This window comes from Dendronephthya gigantea, unplaced genomic scaffold (genome assembly GCF_004324835.1).
Source record: "Dendronephthya gigantea isolate DGI-Jeju-01 unplaced genomic scaffold, DenGig_1.0 000009F, whole genome shotgun sequence".
Lineage (NCBI taxonomy): Eukaryota > Metazoa > Cnidaria > Anthozoa > Malacalcyonacea > Nephtheidae > Dendronephthya > Dendronephthya gigantea.
In genome coordinates, this window is record NW_021163019.1 from 2,400,395 (window position 1) to 2,421,273 (window position 20,879).

At 39.4% G+C, this 20,879-nt stretch overlaps 4 protein-coding genes across 5 annotated transcripts in view; 2 read left to right on the top strand and 2 right to left on the bottom strand.

The window, feature by feature from the left end:
* The first annotated feature begins 311 nt into the window (after positions 1-311).
* LOC114517553 (dnaJ homolog subfamily C member 22-like) lies at positions 312-1,874 on the top strand. The gene has a single exon (XM_028537325.1). The coding sequence runs from the start codon at positions 426-428 to the stop codon at positions 1,494-1,496; it is 1,071 nt and encodes a 356-aa protein (XP_028393126.1). The 5' UTR covers positions 312-425; the 3' UTR covers positions 1,497-1,874.
* Positions 1,875-2,004: 130 nt separating this feature from the next.
* Positions 2,005-12,796, bottom strand: LOC114517552 (la-related protein 4-like). The gene is made up of 21 exons (XM_028537324.1): positions 12,164-12,796; positions 10,439-10,503; positions 9,256-9,513; positions 9,131-9,159; positions 8,834-8,892; positions 8,409-8,561; positions 8,210-8,320; positions 8,050-8,103; positions 7,573-7,641; positions 7,305-7,382; positions 7,121-7,192; positions 6,923-6,977; positions 6,461-6,506; positions 5,969-6,190; positions 5,559-5,613; positions 5,267-5,365; positions 5,068-5,121; positions 4,874-4,917; positions 4,428-4,653; positions 4,142-4,282; positions 2,005-3,934 (listed from the first exon to the last, which is right to left on the bottom strand). Exons 1-20 carry the CDS (start codon positions 12,215-12,217, stop codon positions 4,151-4,153), a joined length of 1,935 nt encoding a protein of 644 aa, XP_028393125.1. The 5' UTR covers positions 12,218-12,796; the 3' UTR covers positions 2,005-3,934; positions 4,142-4,150.
* Positions 12,797-13,187: 391 nt separating this feature from the next.
* LOC114517714 lies at positions 13,188-19,776 on the top strand. Of its 2 annotated transcripts, XM_028537519.1 has the most exons (4): positions 13,188-14,080; positions 14,820-14,893; positions 16,447-16,739; positions 17,437-19,776. In XM_028537519.1, exons 2-4 carry the CDS (start codon positions 14,853-14,855, stop codon positions 18,783-18,785), a joined length of 1,683 nt encoding a protein of 560 aa, XP_028393320.1. In that variant the 5' UTR covers positions 13,188-14,080; positions 14,820-14,852; the 3' UTR covers positions 18,786-19,776. The 2 variants fall into 2 exon arrangements, with proteins under 2 accessions (XP_028393320.1, XP_028393319.1); XM_028537518.1 differs by lacking the exon at positions 13,188-14,080 and having other exon boundaries at positions 14,207-14,893.
* Positions 19,777-19,891: 115 nt separating this feature from the next.
* The window catches only part of LOC114517713 (low-density lipoprotein receptor-related protein 2-like), a 37,575-nt gene continuing 36,587 nt past the window's right edge, over positions 19,892-20,879 (bottom strand). The window contains exon 65 of the mRNA XM_028537517.1: positions 19,892-20,827. Coding sequence (XP_028393318.1) covers positions 20,555-20,827 — 273 coding nt within the window. The 3' untranslated portion in view covers positions 19,892-20,554. The remainder of the gene's footprint in view (positions 20,828-20,879) is intronic.

Consider the following 20,879-nt stretch of genomic DNA (forward strand, 5'->3'; position numbering starts at 1 on the left):
TTTTGTTGGATCCAATTCACTTCTGATGGATGTTTTATAGTCTGTTTGACCTGCAATGTATATGGGCAAGCAAATCCGTTAAAGCCAATACAGCGTTGCTTTGTCAATAATACACACAGCATTCCATCCGTCAGCTGTAATTTGGGATTCAACAAAATTTTGATTGTGTGAACAGACCTGTTCAAACACAGAAAAACTGTCTCTTTCATTTTGCTCACCGAAGTGCGCAATTTCCTCTGACGGAAGTGGCAATGTTTATAAACTAGTGGGCACTTGAAGACACGTTGACCAATCAAGTCGCGCCATGTATGTGGCGCGTACGAATTTGCTACAATAAAAATTATAATTGCTACATACTCCTGTCATCTCTAGAAGAAAACCTCGTAAAGAGAGGCATCAATCTGTCCGACATTTCCTATCGAAATATGGGTAAAAAGAGCTTGTTATTGACCTATATACTTTGGCTATTCGTCGGCTGGCTGGGACTGCATCATTTTTATCTTGGCCGAGACTTACATGCGTTCATCTGGTGGTCGACTTTCGGAGGAGTGTTTGGCTTAGGTTGGCTTCGGGATCTTTGGAGAGTTCCCGACTATGTCGACGACGCGAACGAGGAACAATCTTACATTGAGAACTTTAAGCAAAAAGTCAAACGTGGAACTCCGCAATTCAATATAAGCCGATTTGTAGGACAAATGCTTGTGGGTTACTTCTATGGCTTTCTTATAAGGATTGCGATCCCCGAACATTATCCTATATGGACGACAGGCTTGGTTGTTCCTTTCGGAGTTGCTGTTGGGGTTTATCTTGTGGGAAACGTTGGTCGAGAAACGGGAGATTTTAAGATCCCTCTGTTCGTGTGCTATATTTCCAATGTTGTTATGGCTTGGATTATACAACAAGAACCTGGTATTATGTACATTGCATTGTTCGGCGCGATGGCGTTTCAAAACTATAGGAAGTTTCGCGTGGAAAGGCGGCCGAAACGTGGCGTTTGCAAGAGATTTTTCATGATCTGTCTAGGTGGATGCCTTGTGACCGGCTTATGGATATCTTTCCTGTACCACAACGCTGCTGTCGTCACAGAAGACGGCGAGACGATAAAACTTCGAGATGCTGTCAACCATTTCTTCAATTCTCCTCTGTGGAGGGAATTCAAGCATGTGTTATGGCAACTGTATGAGGAAGGACAGAAGCAAGGATGGGAGAATATGTACGATGAATTTGTGAGAGCCGTTGATCCGACGGGCGAACAGAACGCGCTGAAAGTTCTCAATTTGACTCAAAGTTCAAGTCAAGAGGACATCAAGAAGCGATATAAACAATTGGCCCGGGAATGGCATCCTGATAGGTATCGCGGGGATAAGGAGACCGCTCAACAGCGCTTCATGGAAATACAAGAAGCCTATGAAATCTTGTCGACAATCAAATCGAGGAGGGCTTCCAAGAATCAAAAGAAACGAGATGATTACAACAAGAAATTCAACGAGAGGTAGCAGCCGCCATGTTTGAGGAAGTAGATGGATTGCAACATTTATTGGCCAATCAGAGATGCACATGTTGCAAATCAGTGCAGTTGATGACCCCAGGAAATTTTTGCAGGTTGCACATTGAAACGTTAATGCCCAAACAATTTATAAAGCATAAACAATAATGAGTACCTGTTGTGTCTTGGCGTGCGAAGGAAGACTTTTCATGGCTTTTCAGACTAAGAAACTTATCTTATAGAAGTAGTAAAGCTTCGAGGAACTAAATTTGATTTAATCGTTAGAAAATGACCTTGTTCCCCCCAAAACAAGTAGTACTTAAATTACATATTTTGTTATTAAAGTTGAAAGCCATTTTGGTTGGTATTAAAGATTTTGGGTAAAATCCATGCTAGCTGGGATTGTTTGGTATTTATTATACACAGAAACACAGCATCTTAGGATTATAGATATACTATTAACAAAACAAATGACACAGGCATAGGTTAGGTTAGGTAAGAACACTACAACAGCACAATTATTGGTAAGTCAGTGGATTTATCCTGCACAATTTTGCTTACAACAGTTTGTTATCTAAGATTTTCACACGCACACATACTATAGCATGTAACTAAACAGAAATATAGTCAGGTTTCAGCATGAAATCGGAACCGTTGGGTAATAGCTGAAAGGCAATCACCGATAACCGATCAATGGAGCCGATCATGGAGCCGATAGGAGGTTAGCCTGCAAACAGGCTCTGCTCGCAGGTTAAAATATAAGAAAATATGGGGCCAGTTGTTATGAATGCTGGATAGCGCTATCCAGCGTTTATACAGCTGTTATAAATATCAATTCTGATCTGGGTTTTTTACGATAATTTTAAAGGTTCTTCGTTTGAGTCCTGACTACATCCCTGAGAACAATATCTTATCTATGGTATTACAGCTAACGTGTTTTAGCTCATTCCTCGTGTGGAATTCGCTATGAGAAGTAGAATGGTAAAATAAGGTTAAATCATCTTCAATTAATGATAGATTACATCGTCTTTAATTATGGCATACAATAGCATTTTTATAAATTATTGTTTTCGAATCAAAAATAGTCGCTATTTTCAACAATTATATAACCAAGCGACGATTACTATTGCACAGGAAAACATTTGGAAATCATTTCGCAATGGACCATTTTCCCTACAAAAACTACATGTAAATTTTAAACCTAGGAAAATCAGGAAGTCACGAGGCCGAAGCACGCTAAACGTAATAACGTTTAACGCAGGTACTAATGAATCTTCCCACTGCAAAATTTAGTTTTAAAGGCGATTGGTCCAGTGCAAATTAGTGAAGGGTTTTAAGGATTATGTACAGAGGTAAAGTAACCGTGCTTTCCTTGTCATTAAAGGAAGCGCACGTGTCACTGGAAATGGCGTTATGTGGAGGCCCAGCTTCAACCCTTCAAGGACAAAAGTGCCCGTGATGTTTGATCCTGGAGACTAGATCCATTTCGCGGTGGACTCAGTTTGCCTCATATTTAAACTAGCGTCTTATGTTTCCAATTATTCCCTCTCAAACTAAACTAAAATCTCGAGAACGTTAGAACATTCTTGGGTGTTTTGGCGATGATGCCAACCCAACCCAGCCCAAGGAAGTCATGAAAACTGGATTCGAAGTCGGTGAGGTGGAAATCGGATAATCGCGGAAAGGTTTGGGTGAAGGAGAAAGATGATGGGACAAACGTTAATTACATATCTCTATAATCCTATAATTATCACAGCTATACTTCTAAAGCGCGTATGACTTGTGTGCAACATTAATAATCGTCCTCTTCTAAATAAGAAAGGTTTACACCAGGAAAAAAACTTCAATCAAAATACAGCAATGATATTCTTGAGCGAGAAACGTCGTTGGAGTTATATATTGGAATGTATACTGCCTTTAGAGAGTATTCACGCAAACGGTTGTCACACCAATATGGTCGCGTAGCAGACCAGTCTTTGTTTTGAGGTCAGTGCGTCGCAATGACGTCAGAGACTAGCGCGGAAATTAGCCTCAGACGCGTCGTCCTCGAACACTTCACTTCACACAACATATACTTTGATGAAAGAAATTTTCCAAAGTGTAAACCAATTGTTTAAACTGCTTTATACATATTGCATCCGAGCACAGCATCACGTTGCTGTGGTAGTTTACAATATGTCAAACAAAGAAACTTTCACCAACATCAACAACATATATGTTCATATGTATATGTACAGACTTTTTACAGGTTCAAGCTGCCAGTCGATCCGCTTGCCCATCGCATTTTGCTGTAGATCTTTAAATATGTACACGATACAGGTGCTGTTATACGCTGAAATTTCATTTCACTTGGGATTTTTCCCCATATCACACCGCTGCCACGGCGTCAATCACTTGCACGCACAGAGCAGCAAGACCATCACGATGAATTTCTCACAAGGATCACTCCTGTGGAAAGGACCACGGGGTTAGAAAATGCGTGCTGATAGCAAAGATTACTACGAGCATTCGACCAATGCATGTTTAGACACATGCCCTCTGTAATACGCAGTTGTTTGACCGAAATACTGAGGACAGAATCCTTGACATGAAACATTGAAAACTCTTGGTGGGGCTAGTGTAAACTACGCGTGCGTGCTACACGCGAGGACATACCTTCGTCGGTTACGATTGTGTGTTTGTATTTGTCGTTACCGTGGAAACCGTCGTAATGTTCGTTTGCTGTTTGTTCTGCATCGCTTTTTTCTGCGCGATCTGAGCGTAACTCAGTTTCGACGACTCATTCAACGAGGTTTCCTTGGGAATAAAAAAGATTATACGCACGTTATACCTTAGCGACTGTGGCTACAGAACCTCCGGAAAAGAAGGACTAAATTGTGTTAGAAAAGTTGTTTTCAAAACAACAAAACTAGGCAGATATAAGAGGTGATCTTTAACGCACCTTGGTTTTATCGTTTTGTGTCGTCTTTGGATTGTCTTTTGCAGTGTCTTTCGGGCTGATATTCGCAGAGTCCTTTGCCGTATCCTTGGAATTCACCTCAGGCTCGCTGACTTTCTTCGTCTCCGTTTTTTTCGTCTCCTCTTTTTTGGCGGGCGTTTCGATTGTTTCGTTCGTCGTTTTCTCTTTCGTTTCTTCCTTTGGTTTAGACTCGGTCACCCGGGGCGTGCTAGGAGAAACAGAAATATCCCAGGTGAGTTCCCCGAGTCAATATGAAGCCGTGTTAGAGGCCCAGTGCTTGGCCATTTTCACTGTTTGTGTCCACATCGAGCGGACAAAAACAGTATAACAGGCACTTGCAATGGTCCTCCAGAGATTCGGCTTCAAATTGGCTCCGACCACAATTGGTTATCATGCACTGTACGAATACAGCATGAGATGAACTTTACCTTGTTGGTGTTATCGGAGGTGACAGAGGGGGAGAAGAGGCAACCTGAACGAAAGTATAGAACACGATATGAGATTACCAAACCTTCCTATGCGACCTATTTTATAGAATTGGCATTACGAGTGAAAGTACTTTACCCGAAGCAAACTCAAGTAGGGAGGTGAGACGAGTTCACTGCATACTGTCGTATCTTACCTTGTTGTAGTCCTGTCTGGTGCTCGGAGATTGCAAAGGAAGATCGGAAGTTTTCTAAATGGTTTAGATGATGAAGCGTCAGTTAATTATACTTGCAATACTCGAAAGGCTAATAATGAAAAGCGTTGCATTGAAATTGACAAGAATGAGAAAGAAATTTCATTAGGTGAGAAATTTCATCATCAATAAATAGGCTTACAAAAGTATTCGTCGTAGGTAGAGGTGGGAATTGGGCGTTTGATAAGTTGAAGTGGCTGTCATCTTTGCTTCGTTGGGGTTCCTGAGGTATTGGCGATCGCTAAAAATGACAAAATTGACCGATCAATTTATAAACGTGGCCACATTTCCGAGGTTTATAAAGAACTGACACGGCTCTGCTACGCAGTGTATAATTGGCCAGTTGCCTTCTCAAGAGGTCGTCAGAAATTATTGAATACGGGGGAAGGGAGGGGTCAGGGGATGCGGGAGGGTATCAAAAAAGGACTACATACACCGATCCGTATATCCTCGCTGCTTCCACGTCTTCTTCGCGCTCTTGGACCGAGTCTAGCAAAAATACATCGGTGAGTTAAATCTTGTTGTGCACAGAGCATAATGAAGGCTCGTCCCTGCGACTTTAACAATATGTAAGGCTTTTCTCGGAGGGGAAACTCTCATCAATCAATCAATATACTTGAAGGTCCATTTTTTGGCAATCTCATCGCAAATTCATGTGCGATTTTCTTCTTTTGATTGATGTAAACGAGTGGATAAGTCCTTGATGTTCATATTAGCACCTCGTTATATCGAAGTACACACTTACTATTCGCTCGTTTGCATCTCTCAAAAGATGAAAATCGGACCGAAAGTTAGTCGAGTGAAAGGGCAACAGTTGAGCAGGCCGCAGGAAAAGCACACGTACCTGTGTTCGTCATCCCTTCTCCAGTTTATTAAGCTGCTCGCGGAGATGGTCGACGATGGTGATTTATTTGGTCCGCTGTTTGTTGTGGTGTTGTTACTGCTAGTGTTACTATTGCTCGTGTTTGTGTTCGTGGTACCGTTTGTGCTGTGCGCACGCGGTCGACCATAGGACGCCACCTCTTTGTCAACCCTGTCCGGTTCCCGGTGACTGCGCGTTTGATTTCTGAATGAAAGAGGCGAGGAGAGGAGAGCATTTAGAAGCAGGGACAAATTGTCAAATACCCCGGGGATTACAGACATGATGACACACCAACATAAGGAGGGGGAGTAGAGCTCTACAGGGGGCACCTCAACCTAGCACAAACATCGTGAAGACTCGAGAATATTGTAAGAGGGAAAGGAAAAATCCTTCCCTTTACTACTACGAGTTCTTTAAATACGTGGGTTGAGGTAAAGGTACACAGATATGATCATTTTTCATATATTATACTACCTTGATTTGAAAGGATGTTGATAATATGGTCTGTTGCCTTGGTGGTCTGAATGAAAAACGATTAACAACATAGTTAGTCACTGCATTGTCATTAACAACTGCTTAAAATAGACAAAAAGTGAAGTATTTCTGTCTATTTTAGGCAGTTGTTATACCATATTTGATGAGAAGTCGTTAGAAGACGCTGCTAAGTATAGCTAAGTGTAGACGCTCCTACGTTATATTAGAGCGTAGTGCAATTTTTCCTGCAACTTGCAATGCAATTCTTCTTTTGAGAGATATAAATTTGGCAACTACCGAACTTTTGTCTTTATTACACTCCATGGCGCTTCTTACACTTACATTTTGAAGCATCTTCACTAATTTACATCTCTTAAAAGTAGAACTGCATTGCAAGTTCAAGAAGAATTGCACCGTGTAACATGGCCTTTACAGCAAGATGTTAGCAATGCAAGAACTTACTGTTGCCCTTGAAGTTTTGTGGAGAGTGATAAGCATTGTTTGGCATCGTTGGAATCTGAGACAAGATAAAGTATAGTGTACATTAGGATATGAGGGAGTAATGAGGGTCTCTATTCTATGACCACCAGCATCCATTTGGAACCCCTTTAGGATAAATCTGGGCAAATATATATACAGTATACAGTTGTTTGCACGTACCAATGCATCAAAGTAAGGCTGCCCAGCAGCCCAGTTTGGGGGCATAACAGCTGGTTGGAAAAATGAATAACCCTGAAAATAGATGAAATAAATAATGTTTTTATATCAAATCAAGTAACATTAAGAATTTAGGTCATACAAAGAACATAATACACATAAACCAAGACTAGGAAACAAAGTTTACCTGACTTCCATACATTGGGGAAACAGGATATCTAAATGCAGGCGATGGCATTGATGGAATTGTTGATGGTTCATTGTTCTACATGACAAAGTGAAAAGTGTGTTAAGAAAGGGAATGTGCCCAGTAAATTTTACCTGATGTACTATTGTGAAGGAAATGAACTCCATAAGAATCTCTCCCTGGTTATATTAAAGCTTTCATGATGCTTATTTTTCTCAATGTTGTTAATATGTACATGCGTTGTGTGTGAATAACATCTACAACCAACCTGTCTCATTCCATTCTTTTGTACAAAGCTTGATGCAGCTCTTGGTATAGGCTTGGCTTTTATTCTTGCCTGGATTGTTAACAAAAATCGTTCTTCAGAATATAAAAATATTACTGAAACATTTATTCGTTACCCTGTGTATGTAATGTGGTACAAAAGGACTACATAAACAAAGGAAGCACTCCACTCTTCTCAAAAATCCAACTCTAAAATTTTAACTATTAAAAGTGTTGGGGGTATATTAGCTTCTTATTCACTTCAATACAAAAAAATCCTTGGAATGCTAAAGTCGTCCACCAAACCACAGGTTTAAGACAGTCACAGCAAGTACGAAAATCATAGTTGCATTGTTTGTGTCTACAATGTTTTAACTGTATTTTAATTTGGTGATATTGCTTGCTAGAGCTCAATTGATGACATTAGCATGTCAATATTATTAAGAAATGATGTCAATAAATAACAATCAATAGTGATTACCATAATTGGTTTTCCCTTGAATGTCTTGATGTCCTCTCTCAGATATCGATACGCCTAAACACGTTTGATAACAATTGAACTGATAGGTTACATCCTCTGATGTTATTTAAACAATTTCACAGAAAGTTGTCAACAAGACATCAGGCGATAATTTACCAACCTTTTGTGCACAGTCTTCTGACTCAAAGTGAATGTACCAGTAATTGTTATTTGCCGGTTCACAACTGATGTATTTTGGACAACCTTCCCCGCTAAACAGTTCCTCTACCTCCTAGAGAAAAAACCAACATTTTGAAACACAACACATGCCAATTATGCAATAGTAATGCTTTGCATGGCAAATGCAAGCTTCGGCGTACCTCAACGGAGGTTGATTCAGGAACCTCACGTAAAATAACAATACATCGCTTCACGTTAGGTCGCATCTTTGTCAAAGAGTCGTCCATTTGAAGATATGCAGACTCTTTTATGGCTTCCTTGACTAGTTCGATATCATTTGTGAGTTTCTTCATCTATATCAAGTGAACACTCCGTTTACTTAGCTGTAAAATCATCCAGCATTAGCTGCAGAAAAATCACTGGATGTTGATTGGTTTTATGCAAACAACAAACAATAAATAAAACTAGCCAGCAATTTAAACAAAGCATGAGGCATTGACTAGGAATGAAAATATTATGCAAGAAATAAAAAATATGATTAACCTCCCACTGTCAAGGTTTTTTTAGGCTGTTTATAAATACACATCTGGATGTGTATTGACATAACACACATCTGGCTACAGACCTGATTAAAATTGGCGACAATTTGAATCAGCACATATTGGTCGCTGTCCATCTGGGAAACTAGATGATTACAATTTTAAGACATTTAGAAATATGATATATAAATGCTTCAGAACATTTCTACACTAATATGCAAAAATAGAAATTAAAATAAATATTTAAAATACGCTATATAAATGTTTAAGAACATTCTAATACTAATATTGTGTGACTAATGGCAACAAAAACACAGGTTTGTTAATCACAATATATGTGAAATGATAATAAACCTCATAATAATTTGGCAATTTATTCTTACCCAAGTAAGTGTCACCAGCCAAATTTTCTCTACAAAAATGTGTTACATTAGAAAGTGAGATTAGAAATAAGAACATGGTTTTTGAAATAAAGATACACATACATACAGCACAAATGGTCTCAAACCTTGAGAAATAGTACTCTAGCTGCTGTCGGACAAGCGTTCTTAGCTCATCTTTAGGCAACTCATCTGGCTTTATATGTTCTGGGATGTTCTGCCGCGCTCCGATGTGTGGTTCTGCAAATACGCTGGGCTCGCCACCATTCACCATGATATCTGCATCCACACCGATGTTCGGCGATACTTGAGGAGAGGGCATGTCGTCCTTCCGATCCTGGTCAGGCCAAGTTTCTGGCTCTTTAAGTGAGTCTTTGCTCACTGATCTAAAGGAATAAGCGAGAAAAGTAACACTATGTGCTTACAGTAACGTTTTTGAGCTTTTTTATTTTCGTTTTCATGCCAAAACAGTTTCAAACGCCTTCAATTTACAATAAAAGTTGAAGCTAATTTAATTTAATAATTTAATTTAACATATCAAGCATATTTTCCCTTGGATCGTGTGGACAAGGCATCAAGGCGAAAAACTAGACAAAAATTATTTTGAAATTGCTTAAAAATGACCCTCGTGAGCACATAGCCTAATTATCATAAAGACATTGTTTCATCCGGAGTAATATATTGAACACATTTCGTCTCTTTGTGAATACTATTATTGTGCAAAAATTCTGCAGTCAAAGATGTTATGCTTTACATGCAAGTATAAATATTCAGTGAGGCTCTGTGTCTTGAACTCCTTGGTGGGACCACTTAGATGTTAGAGCTATAATTTCATTGCTAAAAGAGTATGAATTCAGACTGTATGCAACCTAATACAATAAAAAATGTGTAAAATATTTCAATTTGCTGTTACTTAGAAACAATATTTTATCCTGGTTGCTATGGTTTCCCCTTTCTGAGGCATGGGGGACCGACAAGAGATGGCCCTTACTTGAATTCCTAATAGTACAGTTTAGATAAGACCTATATATCCAGTATTAATTAAGTGACATGATGTAATCACATAGCATATTCACTGAAAGACTAGTCGGGTTTACTAATATAGGGAAAGCAGCCAAATTAAGTTTTAAATTTAGAAAATATATTGAAAGCAAACATTTCTTCAGTTTAAACACAAAGATCTTTGTTGACAAGTATATGAATATATTATCACTTGGAATTACATAACTTGCCAATTCCAAGCTTGAATTCTGACTATTTCAGATTCCGAGGAATATCTACAAGTATGTACACACATACAATATGACCTACCCAGTCTCGAAGACAGCTGCATCAGGATTCAGTTGAGCACGCTGGTCCTCAGGTGACAATGGTGACTAAATAAGTTAATAAATAAAAAACTTGTAAAAAACTACCTTGCCCAATATCATTAGTCTTTAGAGTTTCTATTTAGAGATTGCATAAGACTACCAGCATAAATCATGTAATTGAAAATTGCAATGCCCCCTCTGCCACTGAGTAAAATTTTCAGATCAGTTCAACATAGTAAAAATACAAAAGTAGGTACTTATAAAATGCCCATTGCTTGCTATAAAAGGTGGAATCCAATTTTGACAGAAAATGGTTCGCAAGCTAGCAAAATGGATGTTTTAAACTATAATTTTGAATTGATATGAAGATTTGTTTGAGTCAGATTCCAGCGAATAGATTTTAGCCAAGAGGACAAGGTTTTGTAACATGAATACCCGTTTACTGGAAGTAGCACCACTTTTAAATTTCTAAGAAAGCAATGCCTATTCATTTTTCATTGAAAACCAAAACAGTTTGTATACAAAACATACAGGAGATAATTAGGAAAGAGGAATGGTGCCTGTGATAGTTGTTAGGGGATTGGAATGTGTGAATTGTTTCAGAAAGCCAAATAGTTGAGAGATAACACTTTGCATCAGAAGGAAAGAATGAGAATATACCTATCTTAATTTCAAATTTTAAAGTTCTAATGTGCAGAAGAGATTGAAATGAAAGATAATGGATCTTTGGATGATAATCGACTGGTTTTAATAATGCTTCAGCACATAAGTTGTCTAATGTAAATATGATATACAATAGCCCAACACTTAAAATTTATGTGTTGCTTTGAGGGATTTGTTTTCCCAAAGGGATTTCGACTTGAAAATCAAGTCTAAACGATATAATGTGAGTTACAACAGAATAGGCAAATCTTCTGAAAAGGAGTCTTGCATTTCTAGTTAATATATTTGGTCAAGGATTGAAAATCTTCGACATGCATGGGAATTAAATGCTGTGGTCGAAAGACAGACCTTTTTACAGGAATAAGCAGAACTTTTGTGGCTTTACGACTCTTGAAATTTCTCTTTATCTTCGCAAATGCTTAGTGTGAATGCTACTTGCTGTAATATACACTAGTCTTCTATCTGATTGCAAGCTGAAGCGTCCAGATACGAGACAAAAGAACAAACATACCCTAGCTTATTAACATCGAAAATTAATGATATTTCACGGCTGGGTAGCAGTTTTTACGGTAACAGGAGTGAAAATCTCGCAAAATTCTCAATGTGCTGACTCATTGTTGGCTTTGAGACCTCGCGGAAGCAAGCTCGTCGTATGCGATCAGAGATCAATTAGTTTGTGGCCTCGAGAATTTCAAAATTAAACATCGCCTATGCTCGCAGACGTTTCGCACATCAAAAAGATGACAATGGCAGCTGGAATATGGCAGAGCGGAATAAAAAATAAACTTTGAGCTCGTATTTCGAAATTCTCGCTGACAGGAGAACGCAGCGTAAACGAAAGGAGAAATTTCTCGCAGTCTCGGTGGGTCAACAAATATGGCCGCCATTCGCTTTTATGACACGGACAAGTTCGGCCCCCGCATAGTGTTATTTTCAATCTAATCTAACAAATGTACCTTTCGTAAAAGAACGTAGCTTTAGTTCGTCTTCTCCTTGCCGCTAATGGCAAGACATTAAAACATCTCGCAAATAAACTACAGGAAACAGTCTGTTATAACCCCACCTTTTTTGAATTTGCGATATCCACTTCACTAGAACTTGTCGTAGCCGAACTCATGCGGCTCGGTACAATACTTTTATAACGTTTATCCCACCAGTAATGCTTGTAGAAGAGATGCTTAGGCAACCCAGCGAAGATTTATTCAATACAGACGATATATGATGACAGCAGACACCGACAAAAGTTCAAGACAAAACGCAGACAAATTGATCTCCACAAATTCGATTGGTGTTTTGTACAGATATATTCGCCTTCCCTTTTAGGCTGTAAGCTCGCTTCACCGAGGCCGCCAAGGCTCTCTGTTATTGTCGTCGTAGAAGAATGAAGTATTTCGAAAGTTCTCTTGGCAAAATATGAGCCAAGTGCAGCTGTTTTTCACTTCCTAGACCGCCAACACACGTGGCAACAGGGCAGTTTAAACACGGCTAATGACACGAAACTCCGACTTGTACTTCGCTAAATCCTGTCGAAGGCACGTTACTCGATACAGACCAACAGATACGAAGACTAGCACAGTTACTTCGAAGCGAAACTCGAGAGAAAAACAAGCAAGTTTCGACCAAAAATTGTGCAAGAAATGCAACAAAGCCAAGCGGCTGACTACAGCTTATCTCTCGCCTGCTCAGCCTGATCATACAGGGTGCCCAATTCACATTGTGAGAACCCCCAGATCGGGGTGGGTGAAGCGAGATGAAACTCGTATATATTGTCTATATATTTGATATTTACTGGTTGTTTACTGGTGTTTATATTGACATTTTTCTCTTTTACAATTAAATTCCCACATCGCATTGTCAAATTTTCAATTCTACTACAAAAGCTTCCTTGATTTCTCTCTCACATATCGCTATCGGACAAAACTGCGTTGGCCGCTTATCGTTAAATTGAAATCTGCGCTGCGTTGCGCTAACTAAATTTAGCTTAAATTGAAATTATTGAATTGCGTGGTTCTTGCATTGAACAGGTTCCAGCTCAGTCTATATTTGTTCGGTTAATTAATGCGAATTTAAGAACATTTTTCTACGAAGAAATCGAGACGGGTACAATAATTTTCATTGCTCTTATTGAAAGAGTTCTGCTCTTATCTTCTGACACTCGGAAGGGAAAAAATCGATGACGCGTTCGTGTTCAACTGAAATGCCGGATGTTAAAAGCGGTACTGTACGCAATTTTATCGAATATTGGCAAGTGTCATCGCAATTCATTTCGGGCAAATATGAAATATAAGTGTCTTAGAAAAGATTCTAGCTGCAAGTGTTTTCAAAGTTTCTATCGTGATACCGCAACGCTGGGTTAAAATGAGGAGAATCATTAAGTACCACATCTGTGTAGGCGCGAATCTGTAATTTATAGTCAAAATATTATCCATCATCTTCGAGCTGAAGTAGACAGTCTAGACAACGCTCGCTTTGCGATACTGAAAATGAAAAAAGTCTTGTATGGCAAAAAAGTCGAAGATATTATTGTGGCCGTTGCTCAGTCCAGTGGCAGTGCAATTTTCCATCATCGTTGTGACGTTAAAGAAAGCCTCACCGGATTGTAAAGTGTGGAGTTCAGTTTTTGAGACCACGCGCACTGATACAAGAGTCGAGACAAAATCGTGCAGTCAGAAAGAGAAAGTCAACGTTTGCGAGCTTAACTCTGGGCGTATGCACGGAAAAACGTCGTCTACGTAACAGGTCAAGAACTTCTTTCAACAAAACAATATTTTCATTTGTCAATTTCAATTCGTAAGACGTCAGCATCGTCAGGACGATAAATTTTAGAACAACGCCGCGGTAACAGGTCTGTTCGAGTCAACAAGTTATTTATTTATCGCCAACAAGCCGTTGACAGATTGACATGAATTGTCCACAAGAGCTAAGAGGCACTGCGATGAAGCTACCGCCGTACCGGGGTCGATTATAAGATGCTCTTGAGGTACGAAAATTCTGTTTTGATCTAACAATAACAACTGATGACATTAACAATATAATCGCCTAAAAGGGAACTGAACTGTTAGTTTCACCTGAAAACCACTTCACCAATAAAGAGAAGAGAGGACCGGTCGATGACTTAGGCACGTAAAATATTGCGTAACTCGCGATATATTCTAATTGCTTTGCTGACCTTCAGCGCGTGAGGTACTGTACACAGTCAAAAAATCCCGACTTAAATTATTTGGTACGAACCCATTCATAAAAGCGGTTTGGCTTAGGCTATGTGCAAGCTCGTGGATTAGTTTGATTGAATAATGTAATGAGGCTCGCATGTTTGAAAACTCATGCAAAATTCATTTCCGAAAACTCATTTGAATATGAATAATACCGTTGCACACTGCGTTTTGATTGTTTAACACTCAACATAAACTATGACCGAAATGTAAGAACAAAGCGAAACTACGGGCACTGGTGCTATTTTTGTCGCTCTTCAAAGTTACACAAGCACCGGACTACAAGATTCGTTTCAGCCAAAGGCGCCTGATAACTTATTCGTACCAGCGAAGATAATAGCGAGTCTTTCCTATGTTGTCCAAGTCTTGACCCACAAGTATTTTCACATCAAAACAAACACATGTAAAATTCAATTGGCAGGATTTTGAGCACTTCGAGTGTCTGTCTTTAATCTTAATCTTTTGTGGATCAATTACAGCTTGTGACTCGGTTTTTCTTGGTGTTAGAATATCACGGCTGTGCGGAACACATCAGCTACAATGTTCAAAGCATGGTCAAAATTCTGGGCAAACAGAGCAAGGTATGTATATGGCTGTATGCCTAATCGATAGGCTGTTGGTAAACGGAATAAACAAAAATTACACGTATGAAAGGGATTCCTTTATGTTTTTTAACATAGCTCCGTTGCTCTCCGAGTAGGATTTATCGTTCTTAAATAAAAAAGATACTGATAAGGTTACGAACTGATATTCGATGGAAGTTCCTGTCACATGTACAAGTAACAATAAATGCCGATAGGTGAAGGTTTAACAGCACATAAATGTTTATAAGTATTCACGGCAGGAATACGGTATTTTCGTAGTATATTTGTGTAGGAAGATACTAAGCGCTTCATTTGTTTTAAAAAAGTTAATCTAGGTGAAGCACTCTAAATCTTAGTAGATTACACTCGTCATATCGTGGTATACTGTGAGATCAGTGTCTCAGTGATCTTGGGGTGTCATAATGGCATTAATGAGAGGACAGACATAACTGTATACTCTGTACTTATCGAACAAACTCTTTCACAAGCCATTTCCTGTACACCATCCTCTCGTGTCGAAAACGTTGTCACGTAATCATCGGAAGGGTGTGTTAATGCAGTGCAGATTCATGTGTCACCATTCTGACTTTTGCTGCGCATTTTATGGGTTCTGTCGTCCGAAAACGGCGCTAATATTACGGTTTACCTGTAATCTGCCTGACAAGTCAGCGCGTGATGAGGCTTAAAATAGATTCCCTCCCTCGTGCGCGTTGGATTAGGTGACGTCACAACATTTGTGACGTCAAGTGGCGTAAGACGAGATGGAGTGGTTGGAGGCGAGGCGCGGGACGGAAAGTAAATTGTGACAGATGAGAAGTTTTAAATCATATGACAGATCCAACGTTACCTTCAGGTTCCTCTTCACTGGCCTCACAGCAATTTCGCTTCTTCTCCTTATCGGAGTCGTGTTCCTTGTCTGGTTTCTCGTGAGGTACGCCACATCGGGTAGGATGGACAGGGCTTTTATGTTTACCGACTGCAATCTATTTGCAATCGATAAACTATCTATCTTATCTACCTCATCTATCTATGAAAAATTTACGAAAAGTTACCACAAGATCAATCTGTGCGTGTCAATAATGAGCTATCCATGCGAACTAACGTGATAATCTCTATCTCACCACTTTGTCGATGTTTCCTGGAGTAAATCATGTCTGGTGCTGCTGTCTAGTGCTGCTGTCTAATGCTGCTGTCTAATGCGTTATCGCGGTTTGATGATAGAGACGGGCCGGCCAGACGCCAAAGCAAAGGGGATTTACTACTTTTGAGTTGTCTCCATGCGTGAAAGATCAGTTTGATAAAGTTCACTCAATGGAACCAACAAAATCTAACTCGTAACACTGCATGTCACTGTCAACAAAGTTGTTTCTATATAGTTGTCGAATCCCTATAAAAACCTTCATACCGAGGACTAAATGAATGCATACTTAAGCAATACTTATACCGTGGCCGATTTCCTTTTAGTGGTCCTAAAGTTGACTTTTTTGCAACCGTTTAAGGTTAGATCGGCGCTAATGGATGCAAACAACTTATCCAAACATCTTTTATAGAAAACGCAGCGAAGAAAAACAGCGGCAATCACAACATATCGAAGACACATTCTCGGAACGTCTAGCGAGCAGAAGTGTCGCAGGAAAGAGAAGTTCTAAAATTGACGTTGGTTTTACCTCTCAACAGAACGTGAATAAGGACACCGAGGATGGAGAACGAAGGCCAACGTTTTCAAGATTTTTGAAACTGTGGAAAGGTTTAAGGAATTCAAAGAGACGAGCTCAAAATGAAAACGAAGAGACGACAAGGGCCGTTGTGTTCACGATCCCCACGGAAGACGTTTTTCCAAAGAGTAAGTACTGAACCTTTTCGGCTTGTCGTTGAAACTGAAATTATTATGAAAAAAGTCTTTTTGAAACAAAACAATCACATGTTATTGTTATAGGATGATAACACGACTACCAGAATCGTGTTATTTACCCATTTCAAAGCCTCAAAGTCCACTTTGCCCTTCGTTAAATCTCGGTAATCGGGCTCATCTGAACAGCCCAGCAAATGAATCTTTGTCCAAATATTTTAGACGACAAAAAAATTTTATGAGCTAAAATATTATTGTGATGCAAACAAAGAAACGCCGGCTGATGTGTATTTTTTTAAACATTTTTTCTGTGAAGGTTTGGACCCCGAGAGTTATTTTCTGCGGTCTAATACTTGTCTTTAAAGTAAGAATGCCGGCTAGTGTGTTATTGCAACAATATTTAATGAAGTTATTGTCTGAGCATTCGGAAAACCTCTAGGCAACCATGATACAGCTAAGATTTGATGTTGAGACGGCTTAGCATAGAGAAATCTTTGACTTATTTTTTCAACGGTATGGTCAAGTTCTTCAACGAATAGTGAAGTCGTTAGACAATTACTTCATTTCTAGGTTTTAAAGAAGTAGAAATATTAAATACGAAAGTCTTGGTCGGGCTATCTAGGTACTTTGCTGGCACATAAGTCAGGTTATATAGTCCTTAGTTGAAGTAATCTTTTTCATCACTCTTTAGCGAATGCAAGACACCAAAACTATCATCAAGATGCTATCACGCAGACAGATGGTTTTCAGACACACTTGTGCGAAGTGCATCGAGTGACGCATGACGTCTTCGAAGGCTACAGAAATCAGGATTTGCACGTTCTAGAGGAAGAGGAAAACGAAACATGTCAAGTGGAAACTGCGACGGAATCGTCAAACAACAAAAGCGGAGACACAGAAAACTGTGAAATGGTTGCGGTTGTGGAAGTGGGGAAAAAGACTGAAGTTCCAGTGAGGAAAACTAGCAAGGAAAAGCATATACAAGACAAAGATGAAGGGAAATCGTCATCCAAAGAGAGCGACGTTGACTCGGGCTGCGGCTCCTCGTGTCATGAGATGTATACCACGGAACCCCTGATTGCGCACGCGCAATTGAGCGTTTCATCGTTGGTTTACTGTCATGCGCAGAGAGCCGAAGAAGCGACTGAGGGTGAATTTTTGGGCAAAAACCCTGCGAGCTTTTTCGAAAGCAAAGGGGTCGAAAAGAAAGCAGAATTTGGCCACGAACTGTGTTCGAGTCTGGATGGCGGCCCTACCCAGCAACAGGAGATTAAAAATGAGCCTGGAGACGAGGCAAACACCTTTGAGGAGTTAATACAACTTGCAAAAGACGGCATGAGCACTCTGGCACGAAAACGAGTCGACAATTCGGGCAAAAAGAACAAGAGCTCTGATAGTTTTGAAACAAACACGCCAGGAGTTCGACATTCCGATGATGAAATCACCTCGACGGTCAAAAACGACAAACCTCGAATCAAACTTGAGGAGAGTTTTAAATCAGGGATTTATTCTAATGTTTGTCCGGACGACGAGATTAAACGTGCGGCGTCTACTTCCTCGTGCTTTGGAGATTATCCTAAAACCGTTAAAGCGTTGCAATGTAAACCAATTGAAAGACAATTTGATGTATCATCGGCTTTAGGTATTACTCTGCCGTGTGCTACGACTGGCGAAACCAATTTAAACGCGGAAGGAAGCCATTCCGGTGTGTCCGTGGACGAACCTCTGCACTCTACAACGATGGTGGGTAAGAATTCAAGCTCTGGTGCTTATCTCGTCGAAATACCAACAATAACGTTCGAGTCGGAATCAGAAACGGCGAGTGACTCTTTACGAACGACAACTGAGTTTCCTGAAAAGCACTGCTTGGCTAGCGCACAAGATACATCACGTCAGGAAGATAGCAAACAGCTTGAAAAGGAACACTACGACAAGCCTACAGTGTGCGACTTAAAAGACACTCAAAAGTCTGAAACGTTTGAAAAAACGACAACATTTACCGTTAAGAATTCAAGACAGTTTGTTGTTAAACAGTGCTAATGTTATCATAGAGAAGACAGACAGGCCAAGAAGTATGATTTTACCATCACACATCGGGAACAGCATTGATAAGCCTGTGAAAGTGCCAAGTCTTGAAACACTGCAGTTGCCATCTCGTGGACAAACTGCGGACAATTCTGGTAGGATTCGGTCGTTTTCGGCGACGATTCGTCGGAAGTTGTCGTTCCGTGAACGGATTAGCTCGGATGATTTAGATCTTGAAAAGCAGTGCCCCGATGATGCTAAAAACAAGAAACTCAAAGGTTTCCGTAGTTTTCGAATTAACAAGAAAAAAAAGACGAAACCGTTGAAAAAAGATGAGATCAGTTATTCTACTGGATGTCTCTCAGATTCCAAGAAATATCTGTCGACCATTGATAAAATTTTCCACGAAAACACAGAAAGCGCTTTATTCACTGATGTTCCATTCACCATTCCTGAAATCTCGGAACAATAAGATATCTTACTCAAGCAAAGAAACTTCAAACTTTAGATGCACAACAGTAAACTTTACACTGAGATTTTTTTGACATGACAGGATGTAAACATCTTTTTTACTTTGAGTTGAATTCGAAAACACGATGTTTGCATTTCATTTAGGATAACTTAACTTCATACTTTTATTTTTAATATGTTTGTACATACAAAATAAGTAACAGTCGAAAGTTTAATTTTGTAAATCAAGACTGTGGTTTGTATATAAGCGTTTGTGCATAAAGTGCAATTTTTTCAGTAGAAAAGAGGCTGTATTTTTTTAAAAAAGTGTATATAACGGAAAGTTGTGTGTATAGAACTAAAACGAAATACATTCAATCAAGCAGGTTTCAAAGTTAATTGCTCAAGAAAATTCAGTATTGTTTAACCTTGTACAAATATGCCAATGGAGCAAATGGATATCCAGCAATAATTTCCAGAATGGTAATAATTCTATGTCCAGAATCCACGAACATAATCCCTGAGTTTAATTCTTTAGTATAAGTAATTGGGTAAGGGTTAGGGTCAGGTTTAGGATTAAAAATTATTACCATCTATCCAGTGTACTATTTCGCTCCGCGGTGTAGTAAAAACATTACATCATAAACAACTCGGACCCAGTTTACTTGTCGGGTTTAATAAAACCTACAAACTACATTCTTATGCACGATTAAAAAGTTTGTATAACAACGCAACTACAGATAGATAATTTTTATATGCCGTGCATACATATATTAGTTATACTATGTTGTGGGTTAGTGTTATATATTTGATGAAAAAATGTTTAGGGGTAATGCACATGCGTGTACGTTATGTAACATGTTGTGTACGTCATGTAGCATGTTATGTACGTTATGTAACATGAGTGCAATTATTACTTAATCAAGGCAGTACACGCAGATTCGTGAGAGGTGATTATAAACCATGTCTGCCGTTCAAATGTGCCTACAAGTGATATTTACAAACAATGAAACAAGCATAAGGATTTCGTAAAATTCTCATGCAAAGGTGCTTATGAGATTATTACTCCGTTGGTAAAACGACGTCGAAGGTATATTACTAACAAGACGGTCTCGTTCGCTATCTTTTAGTGCACTGACCAAGCTCATCCAACGAAATTTGAGCTAGTTTACCACAATATTAGACTATTATTAATTATTAACCCGGACATGGGTTATTTACGATTAATTGGAAATAAAATATAAAATGTACCGTTGTGTCTTCAACGATCTCTTTAGAGCATAAAAGGTAAAAACACAACGAATTGGACAGCACAAATTGTGACAAATATCACCTTATTTCTCATCCTTCACAAGTCGCGTCGTCAGAGAGTCGTGGCTGCCGTAGGAATCGCCGCTGGACACAGCATCGTGGCTCTGTGTTCGCGGTAAGAACAAGTCCATCTCTGGGTTTTCGTTCGAGCCGTAGTACGAATCGTACATCGGATTTGAGAAATCGACTTTATTGTCCCCATCTTCGAAGATGAGCTGTCTGTTCACCTCGGCGTAATCGTCAATTGACGGACCCTCCAGGAACAACGAGTTGTAGACTGGATTCGCAAAGTTAACCTGAAAATAAAATACGCACATCGCTTTGTGGTCTTGGAATGAAAGAATATGA

Bases quoted from the DNA above. Each gene is read 5' to 3' on its own strand.
- LOC114517553 (XM_028537325.1), top strand. From the start codon at position 426: ATGGGTAAAAAGAGCTTGTTATTGACCTATATACTTTGGCTATTCGTC.
- LOC114517552 (XM_028537324.1), bottom strand. From the start codon at position 12,217: ATGAGTTCGGCTACGACAAGTTCTAGTGAAGTGGATATCGCAAATTCA. The intron at 10,504-12,163 runs GTGGGGTTATAA...TAACTTATTTAG, and splicing joins ATATCGCAAATTCAAAAAAG to TCACCATTGTCACCTGAGGA. The intron at 9,160-9,255 runs GTTTGAGACCAT...ACATTTTTGTAG, and splicing joins CTAGAGTACTATTTCTCAAG to AGAAAATTTGGCTGGTGACA.
- LOC114517714 (XM_028537519.1), top strand. From the start codon at position 14,853: ATGTTCAAAGCATGGTCAAAATTCTGGGCAAACAGAGCAAG. The intron at 14,894-16,446 runs GTATGTATATGG...CATCTTTTATAG, and splicing joins TTCTGGGCAAACAGAGCAAG to AAAACGCAGCGAAGAAAAAC. The intron at 16,740-17,436 runs GTAAGTACTGAA...ATCACTCTTTAG, and splicing joins GGAAGACGTTTTTCCAAAGA to CGAATGCAAGACACCAAAAC.